General features: G+C 49.1%; 1 protein-coding gene across 3 annotated transcripts in view; it reads right to left on the bottom strand.

The window, feature by feature from the left end:
• The window catches only part of GGA1 (golgi associated, gamma adaptin ear containing, ARF binding protein 1), a 145,981-nt gene that overhangs the window by 30,016 nt on the left and 101,080 nt on the right, over positions 1–14,885 (bottom strand). For all 3 annotated transcript variants that reach the window (XM_030207875.1, XM_030207865.1, XM_030207884.1), the window contains 4 exons: positions 3,625–3,732; positions 3,010–3,159; positions 2,727–2,788; positions 891–1,108 (listed from right to left, as the gene is read on the bottom strand). In XM_030207875.1, coding sequence (XP_030063735.1) covers positions 891–1,108; positions 2,727–2,788; positions 3,010–3,159; positions 3,625–3,732 — 538 coding nt within the window. The remainder of the gene's footprint in view (positions 1–890; positions 1,109–2,726; positions 2,789–3,009; positions 3,160–3,624; positions 3,733–14,885) is intronic.

Here is a 14,885-nt window from a genome sequence, read left to right as displayed (position 1 = left end):
CTCTGGTCCTGGTGGTCTCAGGTCAGAGGCCCCGTCAGGACTGGTGCAAGGAATTTGGCCAACCTAAAAGGCTCCAAAATTTGTACTCTCCACCCCTGCCAACTCATCCCTAAAAATACCTCGTTTCCTCCCACTCTGTACTGTATGCCTCTATTCTTGTCATGTCCCCTTCCCCAAAGCATGCACCACCTTTTCCAAAAGTGGCAGGGTCCAAGGCCATCATTCTGTTCTAAATGTTAAGTGTACAGTGCAGCAGTAACATTCCCTTCTTCAGCTGGAGGATTGAGAGCCAGTGTGTTCAGTCCCTGCCTCTGCCTACTCAGGCTCTCCATGCTCAAAACGTTATATAGACACTGGTGCAGAGCAAGGATAACAGTGGGGCCTAGCGCTTTGTTAAAGTGTGGAGGCATAAGGGGTGGGACGCTTGACAGCATCAGAATGAGACACTGAGAGTTCTGAGACACAGTTATACATGTGGGAGTGAAATTGCCAGATATGTGTATGGATGGCGGTGGCGTAATCCCACCTAGGCAGCAATCTAGGTTGCTGCACAGATCATGCTGGCCTTGCTCTACCTGCACCCTATTCTAGCAGGGATGGTTCATTCAATAATATGATCTTTTCTGAATCAAACCAAAAAAAGTTATCATAAATCTCCACATTAACAGAAATAGAAGGTAAATCTAAGCAGTGCCGTAGGCAGATGTATCTACGGAACTGTCTAGGTGTGTCATGTATCCTCTTTTCAACTGTTTAAAAAATAAGGCCATTCATAAATGGCTTCGTATGCAGTACATATCATGAATTCTTTCCATTCAACAAGCAGCATGCACTGACTGAAAGGGAACAGATTTCTCCGTAATCCTCTGATATCCCCTCCCTCCACTCACCATCGGACTTGCTGGGACTCTGGGGGCAGAGATTGTTGCAACAATGTTTTCCCCAACAGATCCAGATCTTCCAGGCCACTGCCAGCAGGTGCCCGGCTTGTCGACAATATGGTGGTGGCATCAGGTGATGACTCCAGCTGCTTCGGCTCAGTTTTCAAGACTCCCGCAGATGGCATGGCAGGGCCCACCTTGACAGGAAGGTCAGCAGTAACCGAGGACTAAAAATAAGAAAACCCCATCCCCCCCCACACAAATAAAAATTAAAGCATCTGGGTCACAAAAAAGTGTTTCTTTAAGCAGAAAGTCTATATATTAACTGGAGTAGGTGCCCAATTCAGGGGTCCTTTTACTACGGTGTGCTGAAAAATAGCTTGCAGTAGTGTAGGCACGGATTTTGGGTGCGCACCGATCCAGTTTATAGCACGCCTGTAAAAAAGGCCTTTTTTTTTGCCGAAAATGAACGTATGGCAAAATCAAAATTGCCGTGCATCCATTTTGGGTCTGAGACCTTATCGCCAGCCATTGACCTAGCGGTAAAGTCTCACTAACTGGGTGGTAACGACCTACGAGTGCCGAATACCACTTGGCACGCGTCCATTAAGTGCGCCCAAAAATAAATAATATTTTTCAGACACGCACATCGGACACACACTAAAAATGGAATTACCGCAAGAGCCATGCGGTAGTCGGGCGGTAACTCCATTTTGGCGCATGCAGACGCTTATGCGGCTTAGTAAAAGGGCCCCTCGGTCTGTGGGATTTTAAGAGGTATGACTAATACTACTCTAACCACCTTACATTACAGGGCAGACTGGATAAGCCATTATAGTCTATCTGCCATCATCTACTATGTAATAAGGATGTGATTAATGAGCCTGGTGCTTTTGTATAACACTGTATTATGAAATTTGTCATTTTTCTAATCGAAACAGAAACCAATGTTTTTATAGCTAAAACCAGGGCTTTTTTTGAGGGGGTACTGAGTACCGGCACTTTTTCCACTGTCTGCTAAACTCGACCCACGGTTCTTGCATTTTAATGAAAGAGCTCAGGTTCTACATACAAATTCTGCCTTGTCATAGATTCTATGACTGGTTGCAGGGGTCCTGGCTATTGTGTGGTGAGTCCCTCAATGATCACTCCACCCCTGAAGGCTGGCCTGGCATTTGAGTACCGGCACCTTTTTTGCTAGACAAAACCCACTGGCTAAAACTATCCATGTGTAGTATTCTGAAGCACAGAACACAATACTGGGATGAGGTTTGCACATATTAAAGCCAAAGAACATTCCAGCACTAATTTATCCTGTTAACCATTAGCTCTTTTCATTACACTACTGCAACATCCTTTTCACTGATTTACCATTAAACTTTCATAAATTGCAAGTTGCTGAAAACATAGCAGCAAAGAGCTATTGCAAAAAGGAAAAAAAAATAATACTAAAACCAAAGAACACTCCAGCACTAATTTATCCTGTTAACCATTAGCACTTTTCACTCACTCGTTCACAAATTAATATGCAATTTTACATGAATACACATCGTGTTCAAATGTTCTTGTATTGCGGGAAATTTCAGTCTTCCTCCTTACAAAGCTATGTGTTCTCTTAAAATAGAAAGCTAGGTTTCATGTTACCTGTGGTTCGCCTTTCAGATATAAAAAGCTACCCCCCCCCCCCAACCCATTTCCTCTTCAGATGCCACACACCAGCCATTTCATTGGCTATTTTGCTTTCATCTTCACCCTGCATCCCCTCTTGAGCCCTAGAACCTAAACCCCAACTCCTTCAAGGAAGTATGACGGCACATTCCCCTTACTCAGCAAGTTTGTCTATACCTGGTAGCTGTTCCAGCTGTTGCTATCCAGGGCTTGGACAGAAGGGGCAGGGTCATTCAGGCCTGGGGGAGAAAAGAGATAATGAGGCATGCTCACTGGTTAACAGTCCAAGATGGTAAGAGAACAGCAAATTCCTATGCACAGCTGTGCTCTGGTGTTTCTCTCAGTTAACACCCAGTTACAGATGTTTATTGCTCAGTCCTTGAAGGATGAAAGAGGAAACACTGAAGCTAAAGAGTATGGGACTTTCTGGACAAATTCCAGGCCAGGTCTGTTTTCTCACCCAAAGACATGAGCTCATCATCCAAAAGATAGGTGGATCTGCCTTGCTCTTGAGGCAGGGAGTGGTTGACAGATGAAGGCTGTGCTGGGTAGGAAAGGCCAGTTGTAGGCATGTCTAGTCCCGACAGGTCCAGGAGAGCAGAGGAGCTACCTACAGTGAACAAGGAAACAAGCAGCCAGGACTGCAGAAATTGAAGGATTATTCCCATCTTCTGTGGCCCCTAGTACTTACTAACAAGAGTCTTAATCTCAAAAAGTGTTCAAACACTCCTCTTCATAATGATCCTCCTGTGCTGCCTTTAGCCCAGTTTTCAGGATACATCAGACCAGTCTGGTTTTCAAAGTAAACAATGAATATTCATGAAATAAATTTGCATATAATTCCTCTTTCTGTGCAAATTTCACAAATATTCATTGTGGGTATCCTGAAAATCTAACCAGCTGGGTGATGTATCCTCAGGGCTGAGGCTAGAGCAGGGGTTCTTAGCCAATAACCTCTTTCTGGCCTTTCCAAATTCCTTACTTAGCTCCTGACACACTTCAAAGCTCACCAGGGAGTTGCCTAAGTCCCCTACACGTCCACTCCCATCTCCCCAGTATCTCATCTGATGCTCACCTGGGATGCTGCCTGCAGGGGTCTCCCCATTCATCTCCTCCCCCGTCACCAGCTGCCGGTATTTGTTAATCACCTGTGTCAAATTATCATTTGCCTGCAGGATTTCCGCTAAAAAATAAAAGCAGGATTTAAAATAAGGAGCGGGGGAGCTTGGTTGTTGATCTCTTTCTTTGTTTTTTTTCATTTAACCAAAAGGTCAGGCACACAGTGCAACACAGTATACATGACACACTGACCACCACCAACAAAACTGACTGCAGCATATTTCATGCCAGTCGTACAATTCCCAGGACACAGAACTGCCCCCGAGTAATAGAATTCCAGTTAATCATAACCTAAATATATTAAAAACCTTGCAGATCAAGTCTAGGAGGCTCATGTAACTTAACTGTAAACAATGTCTAAAAAGTACATCAAACCTTGCTCCAATTTTCCAACCAATGGCATGAAGAGTCTTTCCATCACTGCTGTATGGTAGGCATTCTGATTCCATGCTTTCATCTGCGGTATCCTCTTTCATGTCTGATCAATCATGAGCCTAGCAGCCAGAACCATCACAAAACACCTACCAGTCCTGTGCATCTGGCTGCCCTACCAAGTCTTCAAAACACAACTGCGGCATAAGCTTTATGCAGACCCAAAACAAGCCCTCCAATCCCACTGCAACACAACCCCAGAAAATCGGCCACAATGTGGCACAACCGCATATGAACATAAGTGTCTTTCACACAGTTCCTCCGGAACAGTGGACTAGATACAGGGTCAAAATGAGTGGGACGTATGTAAATGTGGTGCATCAGGCAGAAATATCTCCACTCACCTGCAACAGATGGAAACTTTATGAGCCTGGGACTAAATATTAAGCCATTTTCGTCAAGGCTCAGGCTAAGATAAAAGTTCTACTTTGTAATCAACCCAGCAGGCATGATGCAGAACCTCACCTGGTCTAGTAAGCATCAATGTAGAATGTTCAACAACTTGGACCCCCTACTTCAAGTTAGCCAACACATGTTCCAAAGTGATGAAGGGCTGTAAAGGACCCTCCACCCTACTTCTAGCATTTAATACTCCCCAACTACACAGAAAGGTGTATTTTCAAAGCACTTAGAATTATAACGTTACATACGGGCTCATTTTCAAAGCACTTAGCCTCCCAAAGTTCCATAGAAACCTATGGAACTTAGCCTCCCAAAGTGCTTTGAAAATATGCCTCATAGTAACCTACAGAACTTTTTAAGTTTAAGTGCTTTGAAAATGAGCCCCAGACGGTCTCAGAGGATATCAAGCTCATCCTACAGACCTTCAAATGAATGAGCTTTCCATTCTTTGACCAAAGCATAAGCCTTGTCTCTGATACTCGTCAAATGCTGGAGTGAGTAAATGCCGACAGATATGAATTCCTGGTAACACAGGGGAAAAGACTGTGAACATTAAGGTGTTTACACATCATTGAATATCAACCAACCAGACAGTGAGGGCACAGCCTATTAGATCTAAAGTGCCAGCCAGGAACCTAGCATAGCCAAGCTTCCATGCAACCTCTATTTACCCAGCAACAAGTGAGGCAGAACCATGCCACCAAAATCCTTAGGCTGACAAAAGCACCCCCCCCCCCCACACCATACCGAGTAATTCTAGAAGACGTTTGCCTCCAAATAAAACTTGAAAGCTGCTCACCCAGAGCCTTAAATGCCCGGAGAGGAGTATGACAAGGAACACACTGACAAAAAGAAGTTTAGGAATTATGTTCATCTGAAGAATATTAATACATCTTGCCCACAACACTCAAGAGCTCCAATCAGTCCTGTAGGTTTAATTCGAGATGAGATGGACCCAAAGTTCCCAGAACAAATACCCAACCCAACCGTCCCCCCCCCTCCCAGGAGCATCAGAGGCAGTGGTGCAGCAGCCTCTCCACACACCTGCCTTCTACCTGCATACTCACCTGGGGGAATCCTCAATGAGTGGGAGCAACCTTGGGAACCAGACATACATACCGTTGAGAAATTTGTGCCATAAAATTGTACCTAAAACCTGGGGTCATTTTATCTATGGGTAACACCCGTAGCAGGGGCGTAGCCATGGGTGGGCCTGGACGGGCCCCAGCCCAACCACTTTCCCTCCAGGCCTGCCCATCCATGATCCAACAGCTGATTCTTCGTTCCGGAGCAGAGCTGCCTGTAATGGCAGCGCTCACGGCTCGCCTCGTCGTAGCCGCGCTGCCGGGCCCGCCCGCCCATCCATGATCCCTTCATTCCGGAGCGAAGTTGCCTGAATGGCAGCGCCCATCTCATCGTAGCCGCAGCGCTCAGCTGATCTACACGGTGGCGCTCTCAGCAGCCTCCTTCTCACTCCACAAATCATCAGGCTAAAAAAAATAGTTGCACGTGCACACACGCAGTGCATGTTACAGGGAGGAGGGGTGAGGAGCATTGAGCTAGCTAGTGCGAGGAGGCGAGCCTGGAAGGTTCTTCATTCGAGCCCAGGAGCTCAGACAAGCACTGCAGGTAATAAAAGTTTAAGTACTTTTTTTTTTTAACATCATTTTTAACATTCTGTAATTTGTAGTATCCCAAGAAACACTACTCATGCCTCTCTCTCTCTACTGGTGGGCAAAGCGAATGCTACATACCTGTAGAAGGTATTCTCCGAGGACAGCAGGCTGATTGTTCTCACTGATTGGTGACATCCACTGCAGTCCCTCCAATCCGGAATCTTCACTAGCAAAGTCTTTGCTAGCCCTCGCGCGGCCGTCTTCCCGCCCGAAACCGGCTCGTGCCGGCCAGTCTCATATGTAGCAAGACAAAGAGAAGGGAAGACACAACTCCAAAGGGGAGGCGGGCGGGTTTGTGAGAACAATCAGCCTGCTGTCTTCGGAGAATACCTTCTACAGGTATGTAGCATTCGCTTTCTCCAAGGACAAGCAGGCTGCTTGTTCTCACTGATGGGGTATCCCTAGCCCCCAGGCTCACTCAAAACAACAACCATGGTCAATTGGGCCTCGCAACGGCGAGGACATAACTGAGATTGACCTAACAATTTATCCAACTAACTGAGAGTGCAGCCTGGAACAGAATAAAACATGGGCCTAGGGGGGTGGAGTTGGATTCTAAACCCCGAACAGATTCTGAAGCACTGACTGCCCGAACCGACTGTCGCGTCGGGTATCCTGCTGCAGGCAGTAATGAGATGTGAATGTGTGGACAGATGACCACGTCGCAGCTTTGCAAATCTCTTCAATAGTGGCTGACTTCAAGTGGGCTACCGACGCTGCCATGGCTCTAACATTATGAGCCGTGACATGACCCTCAAGAGCCAGCCCAGCCTGGGCGTAAGTGAAGGAAATGCAATCTGCTAGCCAATTGGATATGGTGCGTTTCCCCACAGCCACTCCCCTCCTGTTGGGATCAAAAGAAACAAACAATTGGGCGGACTGTCTGTTGGGCTGTGTCCGCTCCAGATAGAAGGCCAATGCTCTCTTGCAGTCCAATGTGTGCAGCTGACGTTCAGCAGGGCAGGAATGAGGACGGGGAAAGAATGTTGGCAAGACAATAGACTGGTTCAGATGGAACTCCGACACAACCTTTGGCAAGAACTTAGAGTGAGTGCAGAGGACTACTCTGTTATGATGAAATTTGGTGTAAGGGGCCTGGGCTACCAGGGCCTGAAGCTCACTGACTCTACGAGCTGAAGTAACTGCCACCAAGAAAATGACCTTCCAGGTCAAGTACTTCAGATGGCAGGAATTCAGTGGCTCAAAAGGAGGTTTCATCAGCTGGGTGAGAACGACATTGAGATCCCATGACACTGTAGGAGGCTTGACAGGGGGCTTTGACAAAAGCAAACCTCTCATGAAGCAAACAACTAAAGGCTGTCCTGAGATCGGCTTACCTTCCACACGGTAATGGTAAGCACTGATTGCACTAAGGTGAACCCTTACAGAGTTGGTCTTGAGACCAGACTCAGACAAGTGCAGAAGGTATTCAAGCAGGGTCTGTGTAGGACAAGAGTGAGGATCTAGGGCCTTGCTGTCACACCAGACGGCAAACCTCCTCCACAGAAAGAAGTAACTCCTCTTAGTGGAATCTTTCCTGGAAGCAAGCAAGATGCGGGAGACACCCTCTGACAGACCCAAAGAGGCAAAGTCTACGCTCTCAACATCCAGGCCGTGAGAGCCAGGGACCGGAGGTTGGGATGCAGAAGCGCCCCTTCGTCCTGTGTGATGAGGGTCGGAAAACACTCCAATCTCCACGGTTCTTCGGAGGACAACTCCAGAAGAAGAGGGAGCCAGATCTGACGCGGCCAAAAAGGAGCAATCAGAATCATGGTGCCTCGGTCTTGCTTGAGTTTCAACAAAGTCTTCCCCACCAGAGGTATGGGAGGATAAGCATACAGCAGACCCTCCCCCCAGTCCAGGAGGAAGGCATCCGATGCCAGTCTGCCGTGGGCCTGAAGCCTGGAACAGAACTGAGGGACTTTGTGGTTGGCTCGAGATGCGAAGAGATCTACCAAGGGGGTGCCCCACACCTGGAAGATCTGTCGCACTACATGGGAATTGAGCGACCACTCGTGAGGTTGCATAACCTGCTCAACCTGTCGGCCAGACTGTTTACGCCTGCCAGATATGTGGCTTGGAGCACCATGCCGTGACGGCGAGCCCAGAGCCACATGCTGACGGCTTCCTGACACAGGGGGCGAGATCCGGTGCCCCCCTGCTTGTTGATGTAATACATGGCAACCTGGTTGTCTGTCTGAATTTGGATAATTTGGTGGGACAGCCGATCTCTGAAAGCCTTCAGAGCGTTCCAGACCGCTCGTAACTCCAGAAGATTGATCTGCAGATCGCGTTCCTGGAGGGACCAGCTTCCTTGGGTGTGAAGCCCATCGACATGAGCTCCCCACCCCAGGAGAGACGCATCCGTGGTCAGCACTTTTTGTGGCTGAGAAATTTGGAAAGGACGTCCCAGAGTCAAATTGGACCAAATCGTCCACCAATACAGGGATTTGAGAAAACTCGTGGACAGGTGGATCACGTCTTCTAGATCCCCAGCAGCCTGAAACCACTGGGAAGCTAGGGTCCATTGGGCAGATCTCATGTGAAGGCGGGCCATGGGAGTCACATGAACTGTGGAGGCCATGTGCCCCAGTAATCTCAACATCTGCCGAGCTGTGATCTGCTGGGACGCTCGCACCCGCGAGACGAGGGACAACAAGTTGCTGGCTCTCGTCTCTGGGAGATAGGCGCGAGCCGTCCGGGAATCCAGCAGAGCTCCTATGAATTCGAGTTTCTGCACTGGGAGAAGATGGGACTTTGGATAATTTATCACAAACCCCAGTAGCTCCAGGAGGCGAATAGTCATCTGCATGGACTGTAGAGCTCCTGCCTCGAATGTGTTCTTCACCAGCCAATCGTCGAGATATGGGAACACGTGTACCCCCAGTCTGCGAAGTGCCGCTGCTACTACAGCCAAGCACTTCGTGAACACTCTGGGCGCAGAGGCGAGCCCAAAGGGTAGCACACAGTACTGGAAGTGACGTGTGCCCAGCTGAAATCGCAGATACTGTCTGTGAGCTGGCAGTATCGGAATGTGTGTGTAGGCGTCCTCCAAGTCCAGAGAGCATAGCCAATCGTTTTCCTGAATCATGGGGAGAAGGGTGCCCAGGGAAAGCATCCTGAGCTTTTCTTTGACCAGATATTTGTTCAGGGCCCTTAGGTCTAGGATGGGACGCATCCCCCCTGTTTTCTTTTCCACAAGAAAGTACCTGGAATAGAATCCCAGCCCTTCTTGCCCGGATGGCACGGGCTCGACCGCATTGGCGCTGAGAAGGGCGGAGAGTTCCTCTGCAAGTACTTGCTTGTGCTGGAAGCTGGTAGACTGAGCTCCCGGTGGACAATTTGGAGGTTTTGAGTTCAAATTGAGGGTGTATCCTTGCCGGACTATTTGGAGAACCCACTGATCAGAGATTATGAGAGGCCACCTTTGGTGAAAAGCTTTCAACCTCCTTCCGACCGGCAGGTCGCCCGGCACTGACACTTGGATGTCGGCTATGCTCTGCTGGAGCCAGTCAAAAGCTTGTCCCTTGCTTTTGCTGGGGAGCCGAGGGGCCTTGCTGAGGCGCACGCTGCTGACGAGAGCGAGCACGCTGGGGCTTAGCCTGGGCCGCAGGCTGTCGAGAAGGAGGGTTGTACCTATGCTTACCAGAAGAGTAGGGAACAGTCCTCCTTCCCCCGAAAAATCGTCTACCTGTAGAGGTAGAAGCTGAAGGCTGCCGGCGGGAGAACTTGTCGAAAGCAGTAACCCGCTGGTGGAGTTGCTCTACCACCTGCTCGACTTTCTCTCCAAAAATGTTATCCGCACGGCAAGGCGAGTCCGCAATCCGCTGCTGGAGTCTATTCTCTAGGTCGGAGGCACGCAGCCATGAGAGTCTGCGCATCACCACACCTTGAGCAGCGGCCCTGGACGCAACATCAAAGGTGTCATACACCCCTCTGGCCAGGAATTTTCTGCACGCCTTCAGCTGCCTGACCACCTCTTGAAAAGGCTTGGCTTGCTCAGGGGGGAGCTTATCCACCAAGCTCGCCAACTGCCGCACATTATTCCGCATGTGTATGCTCGTATAGAGCTGGTAAGACCGAATTTTGGCCACGAGCATAGAGGAATGGTAGGCCTTCCTCCCAAAGGAGTCTAAGGTTCTAGAGTCCTTGCCCGGGGGCGCCGAAGCATGCTCCCTAGAACTCAAACATTTCAGCCCCGGGCTCGTCCTCCACAACCACCGGGAAGGGGATGGCCATAGACATCTCCCGGACAAAGGAAGCGAAAGACAGACTCGCAGGAGGAGAAAGCTGCCTTTCAGGAGAGGGAGTGGGATCAGAGGGAAGACCATCAGACTCCTCGTCAGAGAAATATCTGATGTCCTCCTCTTCCTCCCACGAGGCCTCACCATCGGTATCAGACACATGTTCACGAACCTGTGTCTTAAGCCGTGCCCGGCTCGACTCCGTGGAACCGCGGCCACGGTGGGAGCGTCGAGAGGTAGACTCCCTCGCCCGCACCGGCGAAGCTCCCTCCGCCGACGTCGTCGGGGAGCCTTCCTGGGAGGCGCCCGCAGTCGGTACCGCAAGCGGCACCGATGTCGGAGACCTCACCCCGGGCAAGGGGCCAGCCGGCGCCTCACTCGACGGTACCGGAGGGGAAGGGCGCAACAGCTCTCCCAGAATCTCTGGGAGAACGGCCCGGAGACTCTCGTGCAGAGCAGCTGTGGAGAAAGACGTGGAAGCCGATGCAGGTGTCGATGTCAGAGTCTGTTCAGGGCGTGGAGGCTGTTTCGGGCTGTCCAGAGTGGAACGCATCGACACCTCCTGAACAGAGGGTGAGCGGTCCTCTCGGTGCCGATGCCTGCTGGGTGCCGACTCCCTCGGTGACCCAGAGCTCTCGGTGCCGACACGGGAAGGGGACTGGTGTCGATGCTTCTTTGACTTCTTGGGATGAAGCACGTCACCGGAGCTTCCCGGCACCGACGAGGAGGACGTAGAATCCAGCCGTCGCTTCCTCGGGGCCGAGGCCGAAGAAGGTCGGTCTCGGGGGGGGCTGTACCGCAGGAGCCCTCAGGGTAGGGGGAGACCCACCCGAAGGCTCACCGCCACCAGCAGGGGAATGGACAGCCCTCACCTGCACTCCAGATGAAGCACCACCGTCCGACGACATCAGCAGACGAGGTCCCGGTACCACCGACGCCGACGCAGCCTTCCGATGTCTCAGCCCTGATGCAGAGGGTCGATGCCTCGATGCACTCGATGCAATCGCGGCAGAGGATGAAGGTCTGGACGCTGGCGACGTCGATGCACTCGATACCCCCGGTGCCGATGCCGAAGAAGAGCCCGAGAACAAAACGTTCCACTGGGCCAATCTCGCTACCTGAGTCCGCTTTTGTAAACGGGAGCACAGACTACAGGCCTGCGGGCGGTGCCCAGCCCCCAGACACTGAAGACACGACGCGTGCCTGTCAGTGAGCGAGATTACCCGGGTGCACTGGGTGCACTTCTTGAAGCCGCTGGGAGACTTCGATGACATGGGCGGAAAAATCTTGCCGGCGAAATCGAAACTCGTAATTGCAGTAGGCACCAAAAACGAGGGGAAGAAAAAATTGACCCGAGGCCTGAAAAGGGCCTACCCCGAAAACGAAAGAAAACTTACCGGGGCAAAAACTGGAAGTAGCGGAAAAAAGGAAAAAGACCAAAAAGGTCCTCTTCCAAATCGCTTTTTTATTTTTTTTGAGTAGCGAAACCAAAAAGGAGACGCGCGAGGTCAACTTAAGGGGTGCGAACGGCGAAACACGACCGTACCGAGCGCGGACAAAAGAAGACTGGCCGGCACGAGCCGGTTTCGGGTGGGAAGACGGCCGCGCATGCGCGGTGCGCATCGGCGCGCGAGGGCTAGCAAAGACTTTGCTAGTGAAGATTCCAGATTGGAGGGGCTGCCGTGGACGTCACCCATCAGTGAGAACAAGCAGCCTGCTTGTCCTCGGAGAATATCCTATATAATAAAACTCACCCTCAAAGTTCTGAGGACACTGACGTCACTGTCAGGTCCTCTGGGCACTTCCTTCCGGTTCGAAGCCTTCGTGGTGGTGAAACCACCGAAAACACTGTGTTGGGGCCCCGCCCTCGCGTCAAACGTGATGACGTCGAGGGCGGAGCAATGGCGTCAGTGGCTTCACAAACAACGAATCAGCAGATTGAAGGTGGCGTGCCGAGGTCCGCAACAACGGCGGTCAGTGCCTTCAGAACACCGAAGGGGTGAGTAGGAAGGGGGGGAGGTTCGGAAGGAAACCGTGCTACTGCCCGTTTCATTGGAGCAAGAAACGGGCATGTTTTACTAGTATGTATATATATATATATATATAAATATATAGTGCCCACCAATATTAGCTCTGGGCCCAGCCAAAATGTCAGGTCTGGCTAAGCCACTGACCCGTAGAACTAAGAAAATCCCCTCACACCCCTGTTGGCAGCACACCAGCTGCAGTTTGGCATTTCAATTCCCCCACCCCCAGCCGTGCAGCTTCAAAAACTGCTCTTCCATACATACTCCTGGGAGAATTCTACACTACAGCACATTGCTGAATCTGCACCGAATTTTCCCGGGGTGTAGAACGTGCAGAATTTACCTTGCCCAACTCAGAATTTACCTTGATACAACTATGTGGAGCCGTGGAACAAACTCAACAGCTACTACAGCCTTTTCACACCGTCCGGTCCTACAGTGTGCAATCAGCGTGATATATTAAGAAGAGCCATACTGGGTCAGACCAATGGTCCATCTAGCCCAGTATCCCGTTTCCAACCATGGAAAATACAAGTCACAAATACCTGGCAAAACTCCCAATATTAGCAACATTCCATGCTATCAATCCCATGGCAAGCAGTGGCTTCCCCACATCTATTACATCGAGAAGGTAAATATTATCCCAATTGTGCATGCCATGGTAACATCAAGACAGATTACTGCAATGCACTATACAATGGTCTGACTACAAAGGGCCTGCACCAGCTCCAGTTGATTCAGAATGCAGCAGCAAGACTCATAGAAGGTTGCAAGCGACGTGACCACATCACACCATTTTTGAAAAAACTTCATTGGCTACCAGTACAATACAGGGCTAAATTTAAAACTCTGTCTGACCTTCAAGGCCCTGAAAGGAAATGGCCCAGAGTATCTGAAGAATAGGATGATCCTCCACACATCGCCAAGGACACTAAGGTCCTCCCAAAAGACATTACACGATGTGATACCCGCAAGCGAGCCTTCTCCGGAGTAGCCCCCGCACTCTGGAATGCATTGCCTGAAAGGCTCCGCTTAACACAAGACTACTTCTACTTCAGAAAGCAAGTGAAAGCTTGGCTCTTCAACCAAGCCTTTAACGGAAGTAGTAACTAACTTGTTAGTCTCACTCACACACACAAGGATTGACTCGGGCTGCACATACTGCAGCGGGACATGTTTATCCACTCCTACCCTGGCTGAGATGATATTTAACCATCTCTCTGACCTCATGTGCAACTTTCTTCAAATCAGTCATCTTACTTTCTAATTCTTCTTACTTTCTTACTCATCTATATGTTACAACTTTGCCTTACTCTTCACTACCAATTATAATGTTCTATTACGTATTGTGTAGTCATTGCAAGTAGTATACCATGCCATACTTTGTACTGTTACTTGAATATTTTTACTGCTGTAATTGCTTATTGCTCATGTTTGCCTATTCTTACTGTACACCACCTTGAGTGAATTCCTTCAAAAAGGCGGTAAATAAATCCTAATAAATAAATAAATTATCAGACTATGGACTTTTCCGCCAGGAACTTGTCCAAACCTTTTTAAAACCCAGATATGCTAACCGCTGTTACCACATCCTCTGGCAACGATTTCTAGAGCTTAACTATTCATTCTGTGAAAAAGTATTTCCTCCTGTTTGTTTTAAAAGTATTTCTATATAACTTCATGAGTATCCCCTAGTCTTTGTACATTTTGAAAGAGTTAAAAAAAAAATCATTTTTACTCGTTCTACACGACTCAGGAATTTCTGACTTAAATCATATTCCCGCCCCCCCCTTTAGCCAGCTCTTTTCCAAGCTAAAGAACCCTAACCTCTTTAACCTTTCCTCATATGAAAGGAGTTCCCTATCTTTTTGGTTACTCTTTGAACCATTTCTAATTACGCTATATCTTTTTTGAGAAACAGCAACAAGAAAACACAATATTCAACGTGAGGTCGCACCATGGAGCAATACAAAGGTATGATAGTATTCTTGGTCTTTTTTGGCATCCCTTTCCTAATAATTCCTAGCATCCTGTTTGCTTTTTTGGCCACTGCCGCACACTGAGAAGATTTCAGAGTTTGAAAGAACTTTTGGTGAACCCAGAAGACATACTGAGTCAAATCAACAAATTAAAGAGTAGTAAATCACCTGGACCGAATGGCATGCACCCTAGCGCACTGAAAGAACTCAAACCTGTCGTTAAAATTGTCCACAGTACTTGAAGATTGGAGGGTGGCCAATGCATCGCCGATTTTTAAAAAGGGTTCCAGGGGTGATCCACAAAATTACAGACCGATAAGCCTGATTTCAGTGCCGGGCAAAATAGTAGAAACTATTATAAAGAATAAAATTAAGGAACAAATAGATAAAACATGGTTTAATGGGACAGAATCAGCATGGATTCACCCAAGGGAAATCTTGCCTCACTAATTTGCTT

The sequence above is a fragment of the Microcaecilia unicolor genome, chromosome 1 (assembly GCF_901765095.1).
Source record: "Microcaecilia unicolor chromosome 1, aMicUni1.1, whole genome shotgun sequence".
Lineage (NCBI taxonomy): Eukaryota > Metazoa > Chordata > Amphibia > Gymnophiona > Siphonopidae > Microcaecilia > Microcaecilia unicolor.
Note: the sequence above shows the minus strand (reverse complement) of the source record. Positions and strands in the feature narration are given on the sequence as shown.